General features: G+C 36.6%; 1 protein-coding gene across 3 annotated transcripts in view; it reads right to left on the bottom strand.

The window, feature by feature from the left end:
• The window catches only part of LOC135223534 (nuclear transcription factor Y subunit beta-like), a 59,269-nt gene that overhangs the window by 4,534 nt on the left and 27,532 nt on the right, over positions 1–27,203 (bottom strand). For 2 of the 3 annotated variants that reach the window (XM_064262011.1, XM_064262010.1), the window contains exons 2-7: positions 18,044–19,098; positions 16,898–17,033; positions 12,547–12,641; positions 11,349–11,545; positions 8,956–9,114; positions 1,294–1,345 (exon numbers count right to left, since the gene is read on the bottom strand). In XM_064262011.1, coding sequence (XP_064118081.1) covers positions 1,294–1,345; positions 8,956–9,114; positions 11,349–11,545; positions 12,547–12,641; positions 16,898–17,033; positions 18,044–18,262 — 858 coding nt within the window. In that variant the 5' untranslated portion in view covers positions 18,263–19,098. The remainder of the gene's footprint in view (positions 1–1,293; positions 1,346–8,955; positions 9,115–11,348; positions 11,546–12,546; positions 12,642–16,897; positions 17,034–18,043; positions 19,099–27,203) is intronic. The other variant, XM_064262012.1, reaches the window with a different exon arrangement.

Below are 27,203 nucleotides of genomic sequence, written 5' to 3'. Positions count from 1 at the left end.
TAATTAATCTATTTGTATCCAAAGGTAAATATGATTGATTTTTCACGAAGAATAAAAGGATATTCACTGAAACACAAAGACGCACGCATGATTCAAATTGCAAAATTCAAATTCTAACAAACCCTATATTTCGGTGCTTTTTTTTTTTATTCCTTTCCATTGAAAACGAATCGTAAAAATAGTTTAAAACAATTTTTCTTAATCACAATTACAACCTTGAAAAAAATTTAAATATTCTTCAATTCCAGTTGTTCAAAATGAAATTTGGGTCATTTTTTTTTTTTAATTTTCGATTCCTTCGACGGCGTTATGGAACTGACACAATCAGATATTGTCAGAGAACACAACGCGTTTAAAATGTATCGTAGCATCTAAATATATCATATAATCTCATAGTATACAGTAATTTCAGCGTGTATTAGAAGATACTTGACAGGAATGTATTGATATACTTATATATAAATATATATATATATATATATATATATATATATATATATATATATGTGTGTGTGTGTGTGTGTGTGTGTGTGTGTGTGTGTATGTATTTATGTATGCATATATAAATGAAAAAAGGAATTGTAAATTTTCCTATACATGAAATGTTTCAAAGAGTATGCTAGAATGATAATGAGAGAGAGAGAGAGAGAGAGAGAGAGAGAGAGAGAGAGAGAGAGAGAGAGAGAGAGTGAGTGTTGCTAAGACTATATAGTAATACTGTCAGAGAGAGTTGCTAAGACTATATAGTAATACTGTCAGATAGAAAAAGGTGCCGCTAGGGCTAAGACTACCAATGATAGATAAAGACCTGTTACAGCTAGCATTTCCGATGAGAGAGAGAGAGAGAGAGAGAGAGAGAGAGAGAGAGATTGACGAGAGGGAGAGAGAGAGAGAGAAGAGAGACTATTACTATCAATAAGAAACTAATACTAATACCTGCAATGATGTGATAGATATCTGTTAAGCCTATGAGACAGAGATACCTACTTAGACTATTACTACCTCTGAGAGAGAGAGAGAGAGAGAGAGAGAGAGAGAGAGATTGTTGATATTATTAATATCAATGGGAGATACTAAGATACCTGTTAAAACTATTGCTATCAGTGAGAGATAAGAGATACCTGTTGGGACTACTACTATCAGTGAGAGAGAGAGAGAGAGAGAGAGAGAGAGAGAGAGAGAGAGAGAGAGAGAGAGAGAGAGAGAGAGATGGATGTATTGCTATCAGTGATTGCATTCGTCATTCCAAGTCAATTGCACTCTCAACGAAGCAATGTCCTGAAGCAGCGATACCTGTTTCTTTTCCCGGACAGGTGATGGCGGCTGAGACGGTTCCCTGAAGAGGCTAACGAACGGAAATAGGCTTCGTTAAAGTTTTTGCAGGAAAATAATATATATTTTTTTTTTTTAACAAAAGTTTGATTCTTATCGTGTCTTTTCTTAAGTACATCTCAGAAGTGATATCCTATTCATTGTTTCAAGGTAATGGTGTTTTTACACTCGTTCTCTCTCTCTCTCTCTCTCTCTTTCTCTTTCATTCAAACCCCCCTCCCCCCTCTCTCTCTTTCTCTCAACTCCCATTCCCCTCTCTCTCTCTCTCTATCTCTCTCAAACACAGACAATATTATATATATATAATATATATATTTCTTTTGAACCCGTGGCTAATTGTATATATTCATTTAGCATTCCTAATCCTCTTCATTCCCTGTATATCAATGGTGCTTCAGTTTTACGGACACTTAAAATGCAAGCTCATGAATAATAATAATAATAATAATAATAATAATAATAATAATAATAATAAATAATGGACATTTTCTCTTGCAGCATTCTTTACCTTTTTAACCTTTACCTCGTCTACACTTTCCGTAAATTTGTTTGGCCCGTACCATTGAAAAAAAAAAAAATGTCATAATGAAGTTTCGAACCCCAGACCTTACCAATGCCAGTTGTGTTGTACCAACGAGTAAAACGCTACCCAAAGTCCACTGGTTATTTAATATAATCAAATTTCTTACTCTGTCTTCCAGTTTTTTTTTTTAATTAAATTTTTTTACTTTGTCATTTGCATTCTCTGCCTGATTTTCAGTCTGGCGAAGGTCTTCATTTATGCCCCTTTCACGTGACTTTCATCGCTATTTCTAACCTATATGTCTCATCGCATCCTAAAACCATCTCTATCTATTTGTAGTGATCTTTGAAACTTACTCTCAACCAACTATCTAACTAAACTAATGCTTGCCTGGCATGAAACTCGACATTTAGGTAATCATGCCACTCCAAAACCTCCATTTGTTTTGCAATAAAATAATAATAATAATAATAATAATAATAATAATAATAATAATAATAATAATAATAATCATAATAAATTAAATAATAATAAATAATAAATAATAATATATAAACTGCGCTCCTCGGCCTTAATTAGGTCTGAAATACGAATCCAACAGATCCATATTCTAGAGTAAGTGTGTGATGCAAAATGACCTACTGGTGACTTGTCCATTACACATCTGTGACAACATCAAGCATATTTATCGTAAGGTGCTTTTGTCATAAGGGGGATTAGATAACTGTAGATTATATTGTTAAAAAAAAAGTCCATTCGTTGTACATTATGTCAATAGTTTACTACTGTGCTTGGTCCGCAGTTTCCCATCTTCGCTATCAAGGATGAATGGAGTTATTTTCATCCATAAACAGTATACTACTGTTGCTATTACTCCTACGCTTACTAATAATAATGATAATAATGGCGAAGAAATCCACAGCGGTATAAAGGTATAAATGTAAAAATATATTAGAAATGTATACACAAAACGAGAACTTTCTTTTCGAGAACCATGGTCCGATTCAGGTTACCCGAAATCGGTTTTTATATATACTATATATTTATATATATATAGATATATATACATATAATAATATATTATTATATAATTATATATATACATATACATGTATTACCTATTCTAATAATATATATCATATACATGTATACATATTTCTAAATATATATATATATACATGTATACATATTTCTAATATATTTTTACATTTACACCACAGTGGATTTCTTCACCATTTTAGTGACTAATGCTATTATGAGATTTTTTATGACTAATAATAATAATAATAATAATAATAATAATAATAATAATAATAATAATAATAATAATAATAATAATAATATATCTATTGCAGTAGCAGCATCAGCAGCATTGAATTGCAATGATAGTGGCCGATTTAACAAAAATATCTTTCCCTCTCATTCTCCCCAGTAACTAGTCCAGAACTAATGGTTATGAGAGCTCATATCCTCATAACCTTTGGCATATGTCGATCATGATATTTAGTTTCACTATTTTCGGCTTTGTTTCGTCATCTATTAATCTACCATAATGCAAATTATTTTTAAGTAAAAACACTTTTGTACTTACAAAATATATACCTATTACGAATACCATTACAAATGAAAAAAAAGTTCTAATGAAAGAAGTCGTAAATCTGAACTTAGTTATAACCATTCAAAACATCTGTCAAAATGAACTGCTAACTCTGAAATTAACGAAAAGTGTTCAATATTTCTATCAAACGAAAATATTAAATTGAAAACTGATCAGAAGTAGGTGCCCCAAAACATTTGCAATAACTAATAATTGAATCTGGGACTGATTAGAAGGACACAAACACAAATGTGAACTCTGAAAGTGAAACAAGAGTCAGTAACTTATTAGTAGCATCCTGGAAGAAAACAGTCAATAAAAGTCTTAAAATAAAACAATCAGCAAGTAGTATAGAGTTATATAAGTTTAAGTATAGACACTTAGCAGACAAAGTGTTTCTTGAAAAAAAAGTGAAGTAAAGAAGACATTGTGTCAAAGAGTGTCTTTCATATTTGGAGGAAGGAGTATCTAAAGAAACAGCAAAAAGCTTCATTGCTCGGCACAGAGAAGTCACGACTTGTGCCGCTGGAAAGACTTAAGTATCACAGTCAATCTTGTAGTACAGCATCTGGAACGAATGGAAGAGAATATTTCTCACTCTTCCTTCAGCCTGCACAGACTGACAGGAGACTATCAAGGCTCTTTCTTGCCAGGCCTCAACCAGACCACTACTCACTGTCACTAGCGGAACATGGAAAGGGTGAGAAATGAAAATAAGAATGAAATGTCAGCTTAAGTCATTTCAGATCAGCACTATTCTAAACATCTACGGAACTTTGGTTGGCTGGCGCATTTCACTAATAACAATAATGAGGAGCTACCTTATAAGCACGTAACCTAAAAGGAATCTTCATTTTTCTTTCTATGATGACAAGCCAAGGTCCAAGTGACACATTTTCTAAGAAACTATAAAGAAACTAAATCTGAATTCTCAGCCACAAAGGAGTAAAGCCAAGGACAGTAGTACATACAAGCTCTCGATGCAAAAGTTTTTGATGTAGTATGGTTTCTCATCCTTTCAATGTTTTTTTGTTTTATTATATCAATCACTTTTCTGTCTAATAAAGCCACTGTTAGTATGAAGCATGAAACTGAAGTTGACAATACAGTAAATTCTTGCATAGTAGAATTCAGCAACCGAAGCAGGGTTTAGCGAATAGTAGCTAGTAGCAGCAGCAGCAGCAGGAGCAGGAGCAGTAGCAGTAGCATTCCATGAGATATATAAACTGATGATGTTGAAGCAGTTGGTGTTTCATTCCTGACATGAAATGTGACTCTTGTATATTGTTCTCCATAGCCAGGGAGGACCAGTGCGCTGGCTATGCAGTCTAGTTTCTGTGTCCTGGTGTTGACATTGTCAGAGAAAGGCACTGAAATACAAGGCTATATTTTACAAGCAATGAAAAGCAAGAGCGCCTACACATACATAGCCTCCCGACGAGGCCTCCCAGGGCTCTCCTGCAGGGTGGCTCTCCTCTTCGGCGATTGTCTTGAGGGCGTCGGCGAGGGCGGGACTCCCGCCACAATCTGGCTGGCCACAGAGGTCGAGCGGACTGGAGAAGAAGACTCGGAGGGGAAAGGCGCCGGAGGGTGACTACTGCGTCCCCGACGGGGTGTCAAGGGTGGGGGTGGAGGTGGAGGGTGGGAAGGAGGAGGGAGAGAAGGAGGAGAGGGAGACGAAGGAGCGAAATGGGCATCGCGGTCTTGGAGTGTCTGGCTAGAACTCTCAGAGCGCTCACGGGAGGAGGGTCTTTGGACCTCGCCTTTCTCCTCTTCCTCTACCTCGTGCTCTTCCCCCTCGAAATCCTCTCGCTCTTCCTCCATATCCTCCTCCTCCTCCTCCTCATCCTCTTCCTCCACCCCCTTCAAACCACTGGGAAGAATCTGGGGTTAGTTTCCTCTACCTTCCTTGGGTGAAGGTTTCTTTCCGCATTAACAGATTAGAACATCTTCATGAATAAGTCCCAATATTGAGTGCAATTTCTGGCAACAATCATCACTCAGAAATCAAAGGTTTCTGCATTACATTAAGGTCCATACATGAGATTTAATGGTTTCCACGTTAAAATCAACTGACCCTCTATCGAATATAATGGCCATTACATTAAATGCAAGAGTTTCCCAGCTGAATCTAGAGTGAGTTTCTTCAATTTAACTACTAAGCAATCTGCACTTAAATTTAATACATTTTCACATTATGCTTCTGAAGTTATATACTCCGTAGTAATGCCTTTAAATTCAGCAGATAGCACATTTAATGCAGCTGCCACCAATCATTACAAAAATAAAATTGAAAGTCTTTTAACAACCTGACAATTTTAAAACACCCACCATCAAGTCCAATAGGCCTCATATCTAATTCCAGTCCTCTCACCAAATCTAGACACTCCACATTCAATATAACTATCATAAATTCCAGTACTCTCAATAATAAATCAGAGTTCCCACACTACAATCATGAGCCCACATTAAATTCAAAATGTTGAAGTATGATAGGTCAGGTGTGACATGCTAATCTTCACATTAAATCCAGTATAGTACCGACATTAATGCTAACAGTCTCCATTATAAGCTCCAGCCCACACATTCAATCTAAGTCTCAGTGACAAATTCTAGCCCATACGTTTAAATGTTAGGCAGCACACAGCACATGAAATCGGTTGTAAATTCTTGTCCCACATTCAAACCAAGTCTCCAAAGGAAATTCTAGACACATCATTAAACCTACGCTTCTATAATAAATTCTAGTCCACCTTTAAACCAGGTTCCTGGAATAAATTCTAGTCCCCTCTTAACAAAGTTCCTGGAATTTAAATTCTGTCCCCTCTTTAAAGAACAAAGTTTCCTGGAATAAATTCTTAGAACTGTCACTTTAAACCAGTTCCTGGAATAAATCCTTAGGTCCCTCTTTAAACAAAAGTTCCTGGAATAAATTCTAGTCCCCTCTTAACAAAGTTCCTGGAATAAATTCTAGACTGTACTTTAAACCAAGTTCCTTGGATACATTCTAGTCCCCCCTTTAAACCAAGTTCCTGGAATTTAAAAATTTCCAGCCATACTTTAAACAAGGCCGTGTAATAAATTATAGGCCCTCACTTTCAAACCAAAGTTCCTGGGTAATTAAATTCTAGCCCTCAACTTTAAACCAAGATTCCTGGTAATAAATTCTAGCCCTCACTTTAAACCAAGTTCCTGGAATAATTTAAAGCCCTTACACTTTAAACCAAGTTCCCTGGAATAATTCTAGCCCTCACTTTTAAACCAAGTTCCTGGAATAAATTCTAGCCCTCACTTTAAACCAAGTTCACGGAATAAATTCTAGTCCCTCTTTTAAACCAAGTTCCTGGAATAAATTCTAGCCCTCACTTTAAGCCAAGTTCACGGAATACATTCTAGTCCCCACTTTAAACCAAGTCCCTGGAATAAATTATAGTCCCCACTGTAAAACTAGTTCATAGAAAAATTCTAGTCCCCACTTTCAGCAAATTTTCTTGAATAAATTCTAGACCCACTTTACATCAAATTCCTGTAATCAATTCTAGCTATCACTTTAAACCAAGTTTCCGGAATGAATTCTAGTCCCCACTTTAATCAAAGTTCCTGAAATAAATTTGAGCCCCAACTTTAAACCAAGTTCCTGGAATGAATTCTAGCCCATACATCAAATCCAACGGTCTCCATCATCTTAAACATCAAGTCCTTTGCACATTTGATTTATTCCACCTCACTGACCCAACAATTTCAGAATTTAATAAAGACCGGTGGGTGGCGTTTCTAAAGAGTCCCAGTCTTCATACCAAGACTGATAACTTCTGTATTAGATCTAACCTTCATCACATTGAATTGATGTTGCTGAATTATTTCCAACTGCCAATGTTTGTACAAGAAATGGTTCTGATTTAAAACTCCATTTCTCTCGTTCAGTCTAAGAGCCACAGAAAAAACATAATCTACATTGAGAATCCAAGTTCCCACATTCAACCTAACAGTCTTAAATTCTAGTCCTGTAGTTCTTATATAACACAATCTTCATTGGGAAAACTAACAGCTCCTACGTCAAGTCCAGTAGGTCCTACATTAAACTAAATAATCAAAACATAATGTCAGTGATTTGTCTAATTTCAAAATGATACATGGGTAAAAAGAGGCAACTAAGCATACGAAATATCTAACCCCCCACAATACTTAGGAATAAAAATCACATTTTCTTTCTGCTGAGCAATTAATTCACCAAATGAGAAAAAAGTAAATTTGGTATTGCATCATTAAATAATTAAGAAACATCTGTTGTATCAAGTCTACGTAAATCAAGACTTCACGAAAAAAGAAGCATCATAATTGCTTCTTATTAAAACTCAAACTCCAAAATAATAGATATTCAATAATCTCTTGAAGTAACTTGTAATGATGATATTTTTATATAAATCACACGTAACTCAAGAAAAAATAATGACTCTCAATCCACCTTGAAATGTTACTATCCTCGTTTCCTGTGATTTATCAACAATGCACAATCTATCATTATCGGGGGATGCCCTAGAATGAGACTTGGCAGAGATCTCTGAGATTTGGTAAATTTGCCTTTGTTGTTCACATTCAGGAATAAATTATTATAAAGATTCCCAAAGTCATTACATTAATCTTAATCCTATGTATAACTTAAGAGCCAGGACACCTACAGTAATATCTAACAATACAAATAAATTTTGGATATTATTCTGTAAAATTTTTGTTAACAGATAATTCCTCAACACCTATAAAATTTTCTGCGGACGAAATTTAGGCATTAAACTTTTCAAAAGGAATGGTGGTAACATTCTTTTTCATATCTCCAAGTCCGGTATTTCTTTCATGGTTGAACAGATAGATTAAAGAATGAACCATTAATGGTATGTCTACATTTTTTTTCACAGATTACATTTTTTCACAGACTATTTCCATAGTTTATGTAAAAACTAAAACCTCGAACCTTCAGGTCACATTTTTTTTATATTTAAGAATACCATAATTAGGATTTTTTTTGTCTAAGATCAGCAGTTATCCATGATCAAAATAAAAAATCAATTAACAAAAACTTCAGCAAACAAGCATTCCTAAGAAAATAATTATTATGTGAGTACTGGTTAAGAAAATAATTATATGTGAGTACTAGTTAAGAAAATAATTTTATGTGAGTACTGGTTGTAAATGTACATATTTTTCTGATAACTGGCTAAGCGAGGTTTAAGAAAACAAATTTCCACAAACTCTTATTAAAGGGTTACAGGCGCTTTCAGTCTAGGTTAAGAAACAGGCCACGCCCATATGAATAACAAAGTTGCCAAAGTATCAAGAAGCAAGTTACAATCAACATGGTGGGCGTGGCTTGTTTTCACCCCTTAAAATGAGAACACCACAAACATTTCGTGAATACTCTTAACACCAATTTCAAACAACCCTTCCTATATTCCCATACTTAACATAAGAGACACCTGCAGCCTTCAGCACCTCTCCATTCACTTACCTTTTGAGGTCTTCCACGAGAGTGGTCAAGTACTTATTTTTAGCCCTCTCCTCTTCCAAAAGTATCCGTGTGTGATGGGCTTCCTCTTCCAGTAGTTCCAGATCCAGGGAACGAACCAGGCGGGGGTCACCGCGCCCGGATCTGCCACGGAGCTTGCGCCTGAAAAGATCTAAACTGTCAAGCAGAATGTATGGGAAACGAAGGGTAATATGATTAACTTATTCTTGTTACCAGCTCTAAAAGATATTATTTCATCAGCAGCAATACCTACTACGTACAGTAGTGATAATTAAATAATTGTATCATTAATTATACAACAATAATAGAATCCCGTATGTCTGTCAGAGTTGTTGGAATACAATTCTTTGGAGATACATAACGACTAAGAAATGAATAAAATCAGGCCTCTTAAAAAAAAAAAAAAACATGAAAATCTCTTTAGAATTCAAGAAGCTTACGATTTAAAAGCTATCTCTCACTGGCATATGATCTCTAACCGAAAGTTGAGTTCCATTTTCCTGAGCTTCATCATTGAGTGAAAGTGGAATGCTTATATAGAAATATTTGATCCAACGCGGGACATAACAGAGTGCCATGAACAGCCACTTTGAAGTCTGTATCATGAGGAACCCAATTATCCCATTTGAAAGTACAAGGCAAAGATCTATTTATCTGCGGAGTTCGGAAATGAAAAGTATTCTTGCTGAAAGCAGGGATTTTTCAATTAATAAAACCATAAATTTTTTAAATAAGACGGGTTTCTCGAATAAAGTCTAAATTTTTTATTTATTTTTTTTTTTCTTCTCAGGATTGATCCCTGAGAACCAGCCCGAGAAGAGTCTAGAGAAGAGTCTACTTGAGACTCAGAGGTCTGGAAAAACTAACCCCTATTAATAATAATAAGAAAGTATACAAGGCCCCGAATTCAGTGCATACGCGTTGTACGGAAAATGTTTGTTAACAAGGAATCTCAAGAACACTAAACCTTGTAAGAACACTGCTACAAATGTTAGCCATCAAGAAGACTGGCCTCTAGCTGAGATGAATCTGAGTATTATATGTCAAACTTCATCATTACCATTAAGGATTTAACGTCAGTTTTTCCCTTAAAAGTGAAATTAGTTTCCTCCTCTTTCTTCTGTTGTATTGATATTACTATTTGCAATAGCATTCGGACCAAATTAACCAGATGCTCTTGAATTAGTCATCGTCAGTGCACCGAGACCTCACACAAACTATGCTCTTTACATCAAACTGATACTTTCTAAATCAGGTACAACTTTAACTAATAATGAGAGGCATTAGGACATTCAATTTGGAAAGTTATTTTTCCCTCTAAAGAGACAAAAAGGCAGTACATATACATATAACTGGAGACCAACAACATACAATTGCCAATGTCAAGAAGCCATCTTCTTCTGGGACATGCTATGGCAATTCTGCCAGGAAGACGCCATATGCACAGCCATTTGCCATAATAGAAAGGTTCTTGGGAAAAGCAGAAAACGAGTCCCTGCCACTTTCACCATTTAACCGCTGAGTGAAGGACGAATTTCTTCTGAAAAATAATACACAGACGACTCAGCAGCATGTCGTCGACCCTCAGTGCAATCTGCCACTGACATGTACTACTATCTCGTTCGAACTCTTGCTCCTCCTAAAACCCCCTGAGGAGTAATGCCGTCAATGAACCTCATGTGGTGCACTGTAGACATCCTACTAAAGGGTGTTTGCCGCGTCTCTTGGGCCCCTAGCTGCATCCACTTTTCAGCCTTTCAATTTACCTCCATTTCCTCTTCCTTCAACCTTACTGTCCAACCTGATCATTACTGTGGACTTTTCTTCCACCTGCACCTTCAGACCCTTCTACATCATCTCATTTAATTCAAAGGACTCTTTACCTTGCTGCCCAGCTACTCCAACTAGCTCTTTTCCAGTCTTAAGCAAAGAATGACCGTAAGTGCCCTCAGGACTTGTCGACAGCCTAAATTTCATATAATCAGTCACTCCTCCAAACCTATTCATGTACACTAACTCAAGACCCCTCACTGTATGAGAATATAATAGAATTTAGGCCAAAAGGCAGGAGCTAGGACCGATGAAATCATTTAGCGCTGAAAGGGAAACTGATAGAAAGAGGGTAAGAAAGTTGTAACAGGAGGAAAACCTCGCAATTGCCATAGGAAACAATTTTTAGAGGGTGGATAATCAGATGGAAGAAAGAGAATGTGAACGGGATGTACAGTAAGAGAAATGAGAGAGATTGGAGCTAGGGGCCGAAAGGAAGCTGCAAAAACCCTTTAGTAACGCCTACAGTACACGACGTGAGGTGCCTTGACGGCACTCCCCACCCCAACTACGGGACCTGACTGGAAGAGAGAACTTCTTCTGACCTGACAACGGTGACATCTCCGTTGGTCAGCGTTTCTTCGTTCACTTTCTCGAGCTTCGGTTCCTCCTTCTCTTTGGCCACAGCGTTGTTGCTGCTGTTGTTGCTGGAAGTCACCAGCGAATCGGAGGACAACGAGGTAGACGAGGTGGCTTCCTTTTTGGCCTTGTTGCTGTCCACGACTTTGCTTGGCACATCGTTCTGCAAGAGGTCATTGTGCGTGTAAGGATTGTATACAGAATTGTAAGGTAACTAATAAGATACATATATGTTAGGTGCAAAGCTTTATAAGATAACGACGAACTTTATACTTCCTTTTCTACACAGATTTATAAAATAACTAATGACCTTTAAACTATACAGATACACAGGCCTATAAAACAAATAACAAAGATGATTGAATAAGTCTTTTCTCACCTGAGATCTGTGTTCATAACTAATCAACTTTTCCCCCCCTGAAAATATCTACTCTCATAACTGACTGGTTTCCACCGGAGATCTGCCCTCATCATTAGTTATTTTTCCCTTAATCAAATATTGTTTCGCACTTGTGCACGTCTGTTCTCATGAATAATCGCTTCTTTTCCCTTATAACAAAATACGTTTTTCTCCATTTGATGAGCCCATCTTTAAAACTAATTACCTTTCCTCTCGCCAGCGTTTTGCATTTGCAACTAACTACAATTCCCCACCCAATAAGATTTATTTTTATAAGTGATTACCTTTAACTCCCTTAAAGAAATACGTGTTCTCATAACTAATTACCTTTTCCACCTGAGCAGATCTGTCCTAGTAAATGATTGAACTTTTCCACTTGATAAATTACGTTAGTACCTATTCCACCTGAGAAGATCTGTCCTCATAAATGTCTACGTTTTCCACATGAACAGATCTGCCTTAATAAGTTATTATCTTTTCCACCTGATAAATGACTACCTGTTTCACCTGAGCAGACCTGTCCTAATAAATTACTATCTTTTTCACCTGATAAACGACTACCTTTTCCACGTTTGCAAATCTGTCCTAATAAAAGATTATCTTTTCCACCTGATAAATGACTATCTTTTCCACCTGAGCAGATCTGTCCTAATAAATGATTATCTTTTCAACTTGATAAATGACTACCTTTTCCAGTATAACAGATCTGTCCTAATAAAAATCACTTTTCTCACCTGAACATACCTGAGGAGATGCGCCCTTACCTTCGGTGAGGTGGCTTCATCGCTCTCGGGACTAAGAGGAACGTCGGTCTTCACGCCTCCTGCGTAGGGACCCATTAGCAGTTGGAAGGTGAGATCTGGAAGTGATTCAGAGACTTTAGCGTTTTTTTTATATATACTAACTTCCAGGTGACATCTGCCAAAGATTTCTGATATTCTAATAACTTATAAAAATAAGTCAAGGATCTCTGCACCCTATTTTTGAAATATTTCATTCTTCTTCTTCTTCTTCTTCTGTTAATCAGAACATGAACCCTGTTCATATGGAACAAGCACATCGAAGGGGCCACTGACTTGAAATTCGGGCTTTCAAAGAATATGGTGTCCATTGTAAAGAAGTAACAGAAAATAATTGGAAATCCAGAAAGAAGAGATCACTTACTAAAAAAGAAAACTTAAATGAACGAATAAATAAATAACCTTATAAAAATATGAGTCAATTATTAAAATACAAGGAGAATTGTAGTAGGAGGTAGAATGAAAGAGTTGAAGAATAGACTTTTTGATCCATGAAATATCAAATATAAGAAACAAATTACAATTCACAACTCACTGCCACGGCTTCATACTTCCCACTTTGCATCTACACAAATACTGTGCATTTTTTAACAATATAACATGACAATTCTATATATTGTTAAGAGTGTATTTTCGCTGCATTGCACAATACCGTAACCTAACGTTCTGCCGTAGAGTATTACCACAAAAATGTCTGATACCCATATTTTGAAACTGATAAATAAATACAATTTTTTTACCGCAATGCAAATTTACTAAAAGTCATAAAAGTCATGAAATGCTATAACATGATAACTATAAGTTATAAAATGATATAACATGATAAACTACGAATATAGCAACTTGATAAACCGTAGGTCATGAAATGCTATAACATGATAAGCTCTAAGTCATTAACTGCTCTAACATGATAAAGTCTCAGTCATCAACATAATAAACTACAAGTCATGAAATGCTATAACATGATAACCTACAAGTTATGGATTACTATGACATGACTTGATAAACCATTTGCCAAAAAATCTTTAACATGATAAACCATAAGTCATGATCTGCTATATCATACTTGCAAAACTACAAGTCAAAGTCATGAAGTGCTATCACATGTTAAAATATAAGCCATTAAATCCTCTAACATGTTACAATAAAAGTCAAGAAATGTTCTATCATGATAAACTACTAGTCATGAAATGATATAACATGTTAAATACAAGTCATTAAATCCCATAACATGATAAACTACAAGTCATGAAATGATATAACATGTTAAAATATAAGCCATTAAATCCTCTAACATGTTACTCAAGAAATGTTCTGTCATGATAAACTGCAAGTCATGAAATGATATAGCATGTTAAAATACAAGTCATTAAATCCTCTAACATGTTACAATAAAAGTCAAGAAATTTTCTTTCATGATAAACTACAAGCCATGAAATGCTATCACATGTTAAAATACAAGTCATTAAATCCTCTAACATGATAAACTACAAGTCATAAAATGATATAACATGTTAAAATACAAGTCAGGAAATGCCGTAACAAACTTGATAAACTACAAATCATGAAATGCTATTACACGCCTTGATACTGTTAAGAAGTAATATAACGCAACTTGACAACACAAGCCACACAATACAAAACAAAACTAAAATCAAACGTAAACGTTGTTATTCGAAAATGGATTGAAGAAAAAGTCCTTCAAAACTCCTTCGTATTCTCCACTGCCGCGCTCGAAACATATGACGCGTCCCTTCTGCTTCCACCACCGAGGGAAGGCGGCGAGGGGGTCGTCAAACAGCGACTTTTGCCCTTTGTCAGTGAAGTCGAACGGGTCGATCCGACCAGGTCCACGTTTATAAATGGTCGCTTCGCGTGATGTCGTTAGTGGTGGCTGCGGTGTCGCCACCTGAAGGGAGACAGTGAGTGAAAAAGGGCCCGTATTTTTCATGGCTTCAGGACCTCATTCAGGGTACTGTGGCCCTCTTTTGTTCCCGAAGAATTACCGTCCTCGGAGGACTATTAAGATATTTCGTTCCTGATTGGCTGTAAGAGGCCGAGTGATAGAAGAAAGAACCCAGGGCAAGGACCAAGCAAGGGCTGGGACCTATGAGGTCTTTCAGCGCTGAAACGGGACCTGACAGTAAAAAAGTTTTAAAGGCAAAACACGAGGAAAACCTCGAAGTTCCACTATGAATCAATTGTTAGGAGAGGGTGGAAAGTAAGATGAGAGAAAGAGGATGTGAACGGAGATATAGTAAAAGGAATGAAAGGGGTTACAACTTGGCTGCAAAGAACCATAAGTAATGCCTTACAGTGCACTGCATGAGGCGCACTGACGGCAGTATCCCCATACCAGCAACCAATACTAATCATTCAGATCTTACTACACTTTCAGCAAGGGCTCTTGCTGGTTTTAGGACCACTGTATCTAAATCAATCAGCTAACCTTGATAATAGTGAGCCTGGTGTGGCCCTCTAGACTCACAATCAATCGCGACAGGCTTTCATGTAGTCGACTCGTTCTTCCGGGGAGATCAAGGTGGTATCAGCGTGCGAGGATTCGTTACCAGGAAAATACTACACTTTCAAAGTGTTTATTCTTTTATACGTTCGGTACGTTTTTTCAGATTAAAAAAATGTCCTATAAAAAGTAGAGTAAACTTACTATATTTCATTACAAAACCTGCTTTCATTCTTGTATGAAAAATGACTCCTTACTAACTGTTCTTTCTCTTAAAAGTTATTAGCCCTATGATTCTAAAATGAACATTTTTCTCTAGAGATAATTACTACAGATATGACTCACATTACTTTGATTCGTTTTACTTTCGTTGGCTGTCTTTTGTCCTCCAAAGGTCGGAGGGCTTCATCATCGTGCCCTGGTAACCAACGAGTCAACAGTCCTTCCGATTTCTTAATTTCACTCAATAGACGCGGTTTTTTGGCAACATTCTATCCTCTCATGAACTAATCAATAATCATCAATTATTAAATGGACCCACTGGTAACACATGCATGAATAACAGGGTAGAAAGCTCGCAAATTTCCATTTAGTTTAGAGGCCTCCTGCCTTTGTTGACCTTGTTTGTTTGATTGTTTGTTTGTTTGCATGGTGTTTTTACGTTGCATGGAACCAGTGGTTATTCAGCAACGGGACCAACGGCTTTACGTGACTTCCGAACCACGTCGAGAGTGAACTTCTTATCACCATGAATACACATCTCTCACTCCTCAATGGAATGGCCGAGAATCGAACCCGCAGCCAACGAGGTGGGGCGCAAAGACCATACCAACCATGCCACTGAGGCGCTCCTTGTTGACCTTGGCATTTGCAACGGTCGTGTTTTATGGACACTGAAATAAACCACTTCAAGTGATCTCGAGATGCTCCACATCAAAATGGCTAAAATATGCAATAATCGAAAGCACATATTCTATGGATCTCGAAACCATGCGATGGAAATCATTAGGCATCGATGGTTTTATCTTTGATATGTCAGTAAAATCAATTTTTTCTATTAAATAACAAATGATAAAAAATGTATAACCATACATCATAGTCCGTTATTCATTTCCATAATCCGCTCTTCATTTGCATCCAACGTGCCATGTATATTCAGCTATAAACCTTAACTGCAACAGTTCCTTTATTTTCCACATAAGCATTCACACAAATATGTGTGTGTGTGCTTTCATACACATCTTGGTGTGTGTGTGTGTGTGTGTGTGTATGACAATAATTCATAAGCGATTCCAGACGGCAAGTCCCGATCCCAAGGACGTCACGTACCATACCGAACTTTGGACCCCAATGTACCTTCATTATGAAGACGAATAATATATATATATATATATATATATATATATATATATATATAATATATATATGTGTGTATGTATGTATGTATGTATGTATGTAAGTATATACATACATACATACATACATACACACATACATACATACATACACATACATAACTCATACATACAATATACATACATACATATACAAATAGATATATATAATATATATATTATTATATGGATATATATATATATATATATTATTATTATTATTATTATTATTATTATTATTATTATTATTATTATTCAGAAGATGAACCCTATTCATATGGAACAAGCCCGCAGAGACCACTGACTTGACATTCAAGCGGTGTTCATTAGCAAGAAGTAACAGAAAATAAACTAACAAATTAAAAAATCAATAAAAAATGCACGACAACCTAAGTGATACTACTAATACATAAAGTACCTCTCACAAAGGTAGGTAACTGAAGGCAAGTACCATTACCTCTGTTTTTCTGCTTGAGAGATTCGATTTGTACATGCAGCCCGGCCAGGAGGTTATTGTGGGTAGTCTTCAACTCGGCCAGGTCGTGTTCCAGCTGCCCAGCCCGGATCCAGCCTCCGCAGACGCAGCTACGCCCCTGGAAGAGATCGGAAGTGAGAGGGACATGTTTCTCATGCCGAAGGAAATAGGTAGGCATAGCTTCGCGTCGAAGGAAATGAATAAGCAAAGTGACTAACGACTATTGTATGGATTCAGTAAAAAAAAAAATTATTATCAGAGACAAAAAGACCAGTCTTCATATGTCTACACAACAAAGGTCTTACTGTTTCCTTCATTAGTTAGAGAATGTGAATGTTTTCCATATACCATTACTACAGTCATTAATCAAAATGCACAAACACATTTACAAGAAGGAAAGTAAAAATAAAAAATGAGACAGCGAAAGGACAATAACAGATAAAATGACACAAGCTTATACGTATGAATATGCAATAATCATACAACATTCACAGAAGCCTGAGTCTTCAAAACAGCCAGGTATTCTGACATCTACTTTGCGTGGGTTGATGATGTCTTTAAGGAGAGATTTCATAAATTTACTAATGAATAAAAACGAATGAACATCTCATATTCTATTTAAAAACAGAAAATATAAAATAAAAAATAAATTAAACTATTCATGCTTCATCGTAAGTGGAGTGAAACTGTAAAGTTTTAAAATCTAAAGGACATTACGTGCAAATTTTTCATAAAAAATGTATTTCATGAAAACATAAAAATTGTATCATTTCTCAGGAAATTGAGTGAAATTGAAAAGTTTTAAAATTATACAGGATATTACTTTTAAAATTTTCATTAAAAATCTATTGCATGAAAGCATGAAAATTGTATTTCTCAGGAGATGGAGTAAAGTGAAAACAGTTTTAAAATCCTAAAAGATATTATTTTAAAAATGTTCAAAAGAAATTTATTTTGTCAAAAATGAAAACTGTGTATTTTCTCAGGAAATGAACGGAAGCAATTGCGCAATGCTTACGACGGACCATTAGCGCCCAGCGTAAGTGGAGAGAAACTGAAAGGAAAATTTTCTGGAACGTTTACAAATGTTACCAAACGTCTCTCTCTTTCCAACGTTTCTCAACTCACCACGTTATTCTTGTCCCCGCTCTTTTTCCTCCTCCTCTCCTTCTCCTGATTGTCGGTGTTGATGCGGGCGGCCGGGGCGTTCGTGGGCGTGATCTTCGTGATGATCGCATTCTGCTGTTGGTCCCAGTTACTTCCGCCGCCGCCGCCCAGGTGGGGGCTGAACATGCCCATGCCCAGCCCCGAGGGCGACCTCTCGATCGTCACTCCCTTTTCCGTCATGCTGAGAGAGCGAACGTTTCTATTTTCTTAAAGTATGGCTAAAGTATTATCTGTTACGTTACAAACGTTGGAAAATATATAAACCTTTTAAATATCTTTTTTTTTATTTTTGTTTTTGTTTTATCTATATTACGAGTGAAAGGTGAGAAGTGCTTTGAAAAAGATGCGTGTTATTTTTTTTTATAAATACTCTTCAGCGGCAACGCCCACTTTTTCGCTCTAGACGCGGCGATCTAGAGCCAAACAGGGCATCTCGATTTGAAACAGAGCCTGGCTGCTTGAGGGGCCTCTTCCGGCGTTTGAACTAGAGAGAGGCAGCTTCGGACGTAGAGCCGAAATGAGACCTGCCATTTCAAAGCGGGTTCGAGCAATTTCCTAAGCAACCTTTTGTATAGTCTTCACGCGGGGGCATTGGTTATAACTAAGCCTAGCGACCGCGAGTGGCATTTTTCTTCGGGGGAATCCCGCTAAGCACCCAGAGACGCCCAGGTTAATTTGAGGGTGTGGAAAAAATGGCTGTCTATCTCTTCACGAATCGGTTATCTACATTCGTATCTCATTCTGGAGATAGTTTGCGAATATCTAGAGGGCTTATCGAGCTAAAACATCGATTGGTTCTCTATGATCTTTCTCCAGACGAAATCAAAACAGTGGCTGATTCATCGCAAAGACGAAACAGGTGTCGCGAAGCCAGCAAACACTACCAGCAGGTTTGCAGCGATCATACAGCCGCTTCTTCTTCCTCTCCTCGTTGAGTCTTCCCCTGATTCATTCGTCTGATCTTCCACTCTTGCTGCTCTGTTCTTCCATTCTCTGATCCTCCACCTGTCCTCAATCTGGAATGGATCGAAAAGAAACTATAGTTAACATTCTTCATTCCTTGATTTTGTTTTGTTCTTGCTCTAATGTCTACAAACGAAATTTATTTGTAAAAGACCAAAATGATTCCACCATGCATATCTGTCAACTGGTTAATCCATTTTCATCAATAGAATCGATTCACCTTGAATTATAGGACCATCTCTCTCTCTCAATAAATCATTCTAATCATGCTATAATTGTGGCCTTGACTTGCACATTTCCGAATTAATATCACTACTAAAGCAACTGTTGTGAATAATAACAATATATATAATAAATATAATATACTATTATTATATTATATAATAATAACAAACTGGTAAGCGAGTAAGTGAAACGTGAAGGCAAAGTCCGTAGACTTTTCGTCCCTCTTTTTCCCAAAAAACCAGCTCCCCTACCGGGGTTCCTCCCAAGTTGGTGCAATGCGCGCGACCAACTGCAGGCCCGCATACATTTCAAATCGAGCCAAGTGGTGGTGTGGAAGTTAGCACCAGTCATCAACAAAATACTCGTTGAGGATAATTCATAACTTTGTGAGTAAATTATTATTATTAACTTGATGAAGCTAAAAATTATCATTATTATTATTATTCACTGGGTTAATATTTATACAAAATATTACTATCAGTATAATAGTTATTATTAATGTGATTAAATTCATGATTGCTAATATAGCTTCAACCATTTGTCTGTATTCTAATTTTTCACATAAGTAAATTATATCTTAATGAAGCTTGTTAAGTTAATTACCATCTTAAGGTTATTCCGAATATATTTATACCCTAAACAGCAACAAAAGCAATAATAATTATAGCATTAATAATTTCCAGAGAAAACAGACAAAAATCAACATTAATAATGATAAGAAACGTAGTACAAGCGGAAATACCACATAATATCTAAGTAAATGTCCACAACAGCAACAATTATATAGAGATAACAATTTCCAAAACAAAACAAGTAAAACAACCGTAATAATATCAAACGAAGAAGTGAAAATGCCATTCAGTTTCTGGGCAAATGTCCCTCAAATGAATGTCCATATGATAAAACCAGGGTAAACGGATGAAGAAAAATATATAGCACTTAATTGAGAATATGAATATTAACTAATAAAAATATCCAACAGATTTCCTTTAAGAGCTGAACCTTACGTCCTTCTCTAGTCTACATCCGAATGACAAGACTTGAAAAAAGAAAGCAGGAAAGGAGAAGTTTAACTAAGAAAGAAAAAGTAGATCTTTTAGCCTCTTGGTAAAGTAAAATAAAAAGGTATAACCTATATAACGAACCCCCTCCCCCAAAAAAGGATAGACATTTTGGCCTCTTGGTAAAATAAAGAATCAAAAAGGTCTATATAAAGGCGGGTTGAAGAAAGCAGGGTGCAAACTTCGCTGTTATTCGCTACGAGTACTATCTTATCGACCCGCGTCAGGTCCCCCGTGCCTTTTAGGGTCATAGCAGATCGCGTGACGTACCCTTTTGGGGGCCAAGCAATTTCGGGTGGAAGGAAAGCCAGCTGGAGTTTTGTGCAAGTTTGAATAAATGATTGTGTATATAAGTATATGCGGGTGGGATGATATACTTGGTGCAGAATTGTAAGTGTGTGTACAGTGTAAGTATATATGTACATATATGTATGTATATATATAACATATACTTATACATATGTGTGCATATATATATATACACACACACACACACATATATATATATATATATATATATATTATATATATATATATATATATATATATATATATGTATATAAATGTTAAAAATCGTGCATATATATATATATATATATATATATATATATATATAATATATATATGTGTGTGTGTATTATATATATTTGTGTGTCGTGGGGCGTGTATGTATTATATATATATATATATATATATATATATATATATATATATATATATATATATATATATATATATAACCATTTTGAAACTAACGTACTAACAACAGCAGGTAGCGTATTATCAATGTGACAGTGGTTGCGTGTGACGACAGGTCCTGAGGAACCATATTTTAGGATAAAAGTGCCTTAATATCAAACTAACCCGTACACACCCACAATATCTCTCCTCTCTCTCTTAAATAACTATAATATCTAAATATATATATATATATATATATATATATATAATATATATATATATATATATAATATTACTTGAAGAATAATGTACTAGTTCGTGGGTGGCTATACAAAATCATCCTATCAATATTATCACCTATTCTCACTAACTTGATAGTTTCTCTCTCTCTCTTCTCTCTCTCTCTCTCTCTCTCTCTCTCTTTTTATATATATTGTATATATACATATATGTGTGTGTGTGTATGTGTGTGTGTGTATGTATGTATGTATGTATGATAAAAAGAAGTACCTTGAGAGGAACGTGCTGGTTTGGAGCGAGTGTTCCCTTGAGAGAGAGAGAGAGAGAGAGAGAGAGAGAGAGAGAGAGAGAGAGAGAGAGAGAGAGAGAGAGAGACGCGCAGAACAGCGAATGGGTGAATTATTTATTTGTGACGAACTAATCAATATCAAGGGGGGCTAAGAATCCCAAGGCATGTCTGCATGAAGAAGGCTCCCTGTCTATCTATCGAGCTATCTACCTTATAGTTCTCTATTTACTTATAGAGTTATCAATCCGTCTACCTACGTATCCATCAATTTTGCAAATCTATGTGGATGTTTATTACTGATATATTTTTACACTCGGAACTGAATTTCCGATGCGGCCAAGGCAGAAGACAGACATCGCTGGAAGAGAGAGAGAGAGAGAGAGAGAGAGAGAGAGAGAGAGAGAGAGAGAGAGAGAGAGAGAGAGAGAGAGAGAGAGAGAGAGAGAAAATCCATATAGGCACATATATATATATATATACAATGTTTATTTTACATCAGAGTTCAAAATAATTCCTATCGTAGAGCAGTTAACCACAGTTATTATCAATACAGCTTAAATCGTCTTTTCCTTTAGCAACAATGAGGTTATTAACTTCAACACAATAAGGGTGAATGTGATTCTGTGAGTAGTAAATTTTGATGCTCTATTGTTCATAGTTAATGGTATAAGAAATACATTGAGTGTTGTTACCAATATCAGCTGTAAAAGTAGTAGTATATCGTGAAGCTACCACACTCAAGAAACAATAAAAACGGGAATAAGAAAATATAAGTTATCGTTATCATTATCATCATGATACCATTGAATGTTACTGAAGACAATTCGGTGATAATGTTGATAATATGAATTCCAACTGGCTCCATCGAGCATCAAAATGGGGATAATCGTCTCGATAATCCTAATCTTTTCAATAATCACTCTTAGGTAAAGTATTTTAGTTTAATAACAGTTATTATAATTCTATAATAATTATACAATAACAATTATATGAAGGTAGTATAAGAGAAAATTGGGAGGCTAAGTCCCGACCCTCGCGACGTTATGTACAGTCTCGAATATGAGACCAATATACCTTCATTCTGTTTGCTTATCGACTTTATTATTATTATTATTATTATTATTATTATTATTATTATTATTAACCAGAACTCTACTTGGAAAAAGCATTGAAAGCAGAGAGGTGAACTAACAACGTGAAGACAAATCAATATTTGTTTGTTTGTTTGTATGGTGTTTTGACGTTGCATGGAACCAGTGGTTATTCAGCAACGGGACCAACGGCTTGACGTGACTTCCGTACCACGTCAAGAGTGAATTTCTATCACCAGAAATACACATCTCTCACCCCTCAGTGGAATGTCCGAGAATCGAACTCGCGGTCACCGAGGTGGCACGCCAACACCATACCAACCACGCCGCTGAGAATACTTATATAACCCCAAACGGTTACTGCTGGAAATCGTTTCCAGAAAAATGTGATCGTTGGAGAGTAAACTGTCGATCGATTGGCTGCTCAAAATACCAACGGCCATATGCCGCAGAAATCGCTAATTGGTTGTTGCAAAAACGCTGACCACTTGCAACAGATGTGTGAATCTTACAGCAAAAACAATTGGTAGCTTAAAACAGAAAAAAATTGATCGTTTTCATCAGAAACTGCAGACCTTTTGCAAAGAAAACGCGATCTTTTGTAGCAAATCATTCACATCGTCAACAGCTAAAAGTTTGCAATGGAAACAACGAATGCAATTCGAAACAGTGGGTCGTTTAAAGCAGAAACAGCAGGACATCTGCATCACAAACAGCTGATCACTTGCAGCATAAACATGTTATTCTTGTTCAGCCTAAACAGCCGAACTTTAGTAGCAGGAACTACAGATAATTTGCAATAGAATAAGAAAACCCTTTAAAGATGAAATAGCAAATCGTTTAAAGCAGCAACAGCCAATCATTTGAGCAGAAAAGACCATATCATTTACAGCAGATACAGCAAATTGTTTAAAGAAGAAACAGTAAAATTTTTCACAGCAGAAACAGCAAGTCGTTCACAGCAGAAACAGCAAATCGTTCACAGTAACATAGCAAGTCGTTCACAGCAGAAACAGCAAATCGTTCACAGCAGAAACATCAAAATCGTTTACAGCAGAAACCACTAGATCGTGAAGCCCTAACCGAGTTTTCGGTAGACAGATTACGAGTGCCTTTGTTCTATATTTCGTGTTAAAACATTTCGCATACACCTATCATAAGCAAAAAGCATGTTTTTATTTATATCTTCTATCATAATGATTTTATCTGATAATCTTACTGGCGTCAATTATCGTACAGTATATAATGTTCTTCACACATTCAGAAGAACCTTTGGCACTCATTGTCTGTATTTGTAAAACTTGTTATACGAAGTATACAATGGCACTAGTCATGGATGAAAAAATTAATCACAATACACACATGCGCGCGCGCGCACACACACCACACACACACACACACACACACACACACAACCACACACACACGCGCACACAACACCCGACCACACGCACACAAACAACACACACACACACACACACACACACACACACACACACACACATATACATATATATATATATATATATATATATATATACAATTTTATATAAAACGTTTTTGACATTGCTTTTTCATGTGATTTTTTGTCTTCATGATGTAATATATTACACGCAGATCTTCTAGACTTACTTTCCGTTGTGGAGAAGAAGAAGAAGAAGAAGAAGAAGAAGAAGAAGAAGGAGATGAGAGAGAGAGAGAGAGAGAGAGAGAGAGAGAGAGAGAAGAAGGAGAGAGAGAGAGAGAGAGAGAGAGGAGAGAGAGAGAGAGAATGAAGAGGAGGTGGCAGCAGGGTATAGGGCAATATATATCTTCCTTACCCTTCTCCAATGCCTCTCTCTCTCTCTCTTCTTTCTTTCTCACACACACTCTCTCTCTCCCTCCGTGCAGGAGTTAAAGGGGCGCAGCCCAGACGTCCCACCCAGCCGCCGAGCTGCCGCCCTGACGTGTCCAAGAGACGGGACATTCACTCCACCACATCCCTGGCCACATTACAAGGCCGAGGGCCAGCACGCCTTTAATTCACATTTATTTCTTTCCGCCGACGCTCATTATTATACTCCGCTATGAGGCCTCATTGTATCGTCGGCAACTTTGTCCTAACCCCCGTCCCCCCCTCTCCCCTCCTCACGTCAGTTACTTCCGATATTCATGTCATATTACAAGAAATAAATCATATAAAAAAGTTACCTTCACGGTCACCGATTTACGTAAGTCTGAGAGAGAGAGAGAGAGAGAGAGAGGGGGGGGGGGGGGTAGGAGTCGGAGAGGAGAGAGAGATGGGAGTGAGAGGGGGAGAGAAAGAGGGAGAGGAGGGAGGGGGGATAGGGGCGAAGGGGGAGGGGCGGGGAGTAGGAGTCTGAGGAAAAAAGGGGGAGGGGATTTAGCTGTTACCCGGATGACAGCTGTCACCGTTCACTACAATCTGGCTGCGTGATAGTGTGAAACTTGATGATTTTTTGTATAGATTTGTCTCTTAACAGATCTAATAATAATAATCTCTATACAATAAAACTCAATGAGAATCCATATATTTTTCCTGTGTCCACCCGAGGGCTCTGTGTCTATCGCCTTTCTTTCTTATATAAGCAGAATAATAATACCTTGTTACGAGCATTATGGTAGTACGCGAGGCCTCAACTCTTTTACATTACCGTTAATTTGACTAAACTTAGAAATAAGAGTCAATGTTTCTCTCTCTCTCTCTCTCTCTCAGCTTTTCTAAAGCAAGTACATTTGGAGATCTGTAGTACTTTCCGCACTTTTGGCTTTTAAATCAAGGAGCACACGAGATAAATTAAATCATAAACCAAAATAGATATAGAAATAATTTTCTGAAGAGATTCCACAGTGGCTGTCGACCACTGAGGAAAATACGCTCATAGGCGGCACGACGAGAGAGAGAGAGAGAGAGAGAGAGAGAGAGAGAGAGTTTACAGCGCTCTTCAGAAAATCCTCGGTTCGTATCTAGATTATCTCCAGATCTAATCGCTCAAAAAAATATTTCACTGGAATCAGTGCACGAGAGCCAGGATTAATATGCACCAGTCTCAGTCTACGACTCCAAGTTTCATTGAAACCCAACATTGAATCCTAAACCCCACCTCCAACTTTAACACTTTATCTGACAATATAATCCCTCCACAAGATTCAACTGAAAGCAAGTGAAAAAAATCTTTGATTCTATCAAGATTTACACTCCAAACATAATGTGCCTTTTCAGAATTTAATCAAAATCTTTTTTTAAGAAAATACTGGATCTTTATCCTGATCTACTTCCAACTTTGTACCTCCAAAAATTTCATTGAAATTTTCTCAGAATTCCCTGGATTCGTACTAATTCAAAATTATCCTTTCCTTGGCTTATAACTCATAAATTGACTAATATTTGCTGAACTGCACCACTAAAATTCTTATATATGTATATATATACATATATATATATATATATATATATATTATATATATATATATATATATGTATATATATAATATATGTATACATACATATACGTAAATACGTATATATAGTGTATAAAGTGGATAGACAGATAGGCTGACGCACTCACACGAGTAAACAACCGACTTGCGAATCCGGGAAAAAAAATTCTGTTAAAACTTAGTTTAAAAACACCTACCTAAAATTATGATACCTAAAGCCCAAACGAAGAGATAGGTATCTTGCAGAAATATCAAAGCCGGGCAATATCAAAGGCAAGTATGTAACACCTGTATGGTCACTTCCTCGCACATTCTCCCTAAGGAAAACGGTAATAATCAAATTACACGATATTGTGCTAGCATTAATGTAACTGTGAAGCTTTGGAATTTTGTTCCTGCTTCTGTATTTGTGACGCATAACATTTCTTCCTTGAACAGGAAAGTCTATCATTGTATCCTTCCTCCTTCCTTGACCTCCATTTTGTTTTTTCAGGTCTGGGCTATAAAAGGTTATTTGGTAACCTTTCATATTGCCTATTACTCTAAAAACTTGCTCGTAGGAATATCAAAGTGAACCTGGAACCCAGAACCCGAAGACAAAATATTCTTGAGAAACCAATGCAAAATAACTTGAGGCTGCCTATTGATTAACTAATCATTTACATAAATAACCTGCAGGAGCATTTCTGTGGGCGCAAACCCCCAAAAGAAGAACATAAAATCGAAGAAATTAAGTTGAAAGATGTCCCGTGGGGGAAATGACCGTGACCCCAGGCTCCAACAAAGTGCGAGACATCTAAGGAAAATCTATGTCTGGCAAAATCAAAAGGTACGCAGCGTCTCAGGAGAATCTCCAGTATTTATGAGTGCCAAGTGAAGGGATTCTCAGATTCCGGGAAAGATATAAAAGCGCGCCCAGTGCAATAAAATGGTCTAGGAGGTAAAAAAAAAATAAAAAAAAAGAAAAAAGAGAAAGAAAGGAAGGGGACACATGCGCGCCATCTACATGAGATGTTCGGTAGCTCGGAAAAAATATAGTGGTCGCGGGAGCTGAAAGGGTTAATTATCATCATTATGACCTAATTAATAATAAATGTCATAACAGAGAAGAAACAAATATTCACAAATAG

The sequence above is a fragment of the Macrobrachium nipponense genome, chromosome 10, assembly GCF_015104395.2.
Source record: "Macrobrachium nipponense isolate FS-2020 chromosome 10, ASM1510439v2, whole genome shotgun sequence".
Taxonomy (NCBI): domain Eukaryota; kingdom Metazoa; phylum Arthropoda; class Malacostraca; order Decapoda; family Palaemonidae; genus Macrobrachium; species Macrobrachium nipponense.
This window is presented reverse-complemented; position numbering and strand designations above follow the sequence as displayed.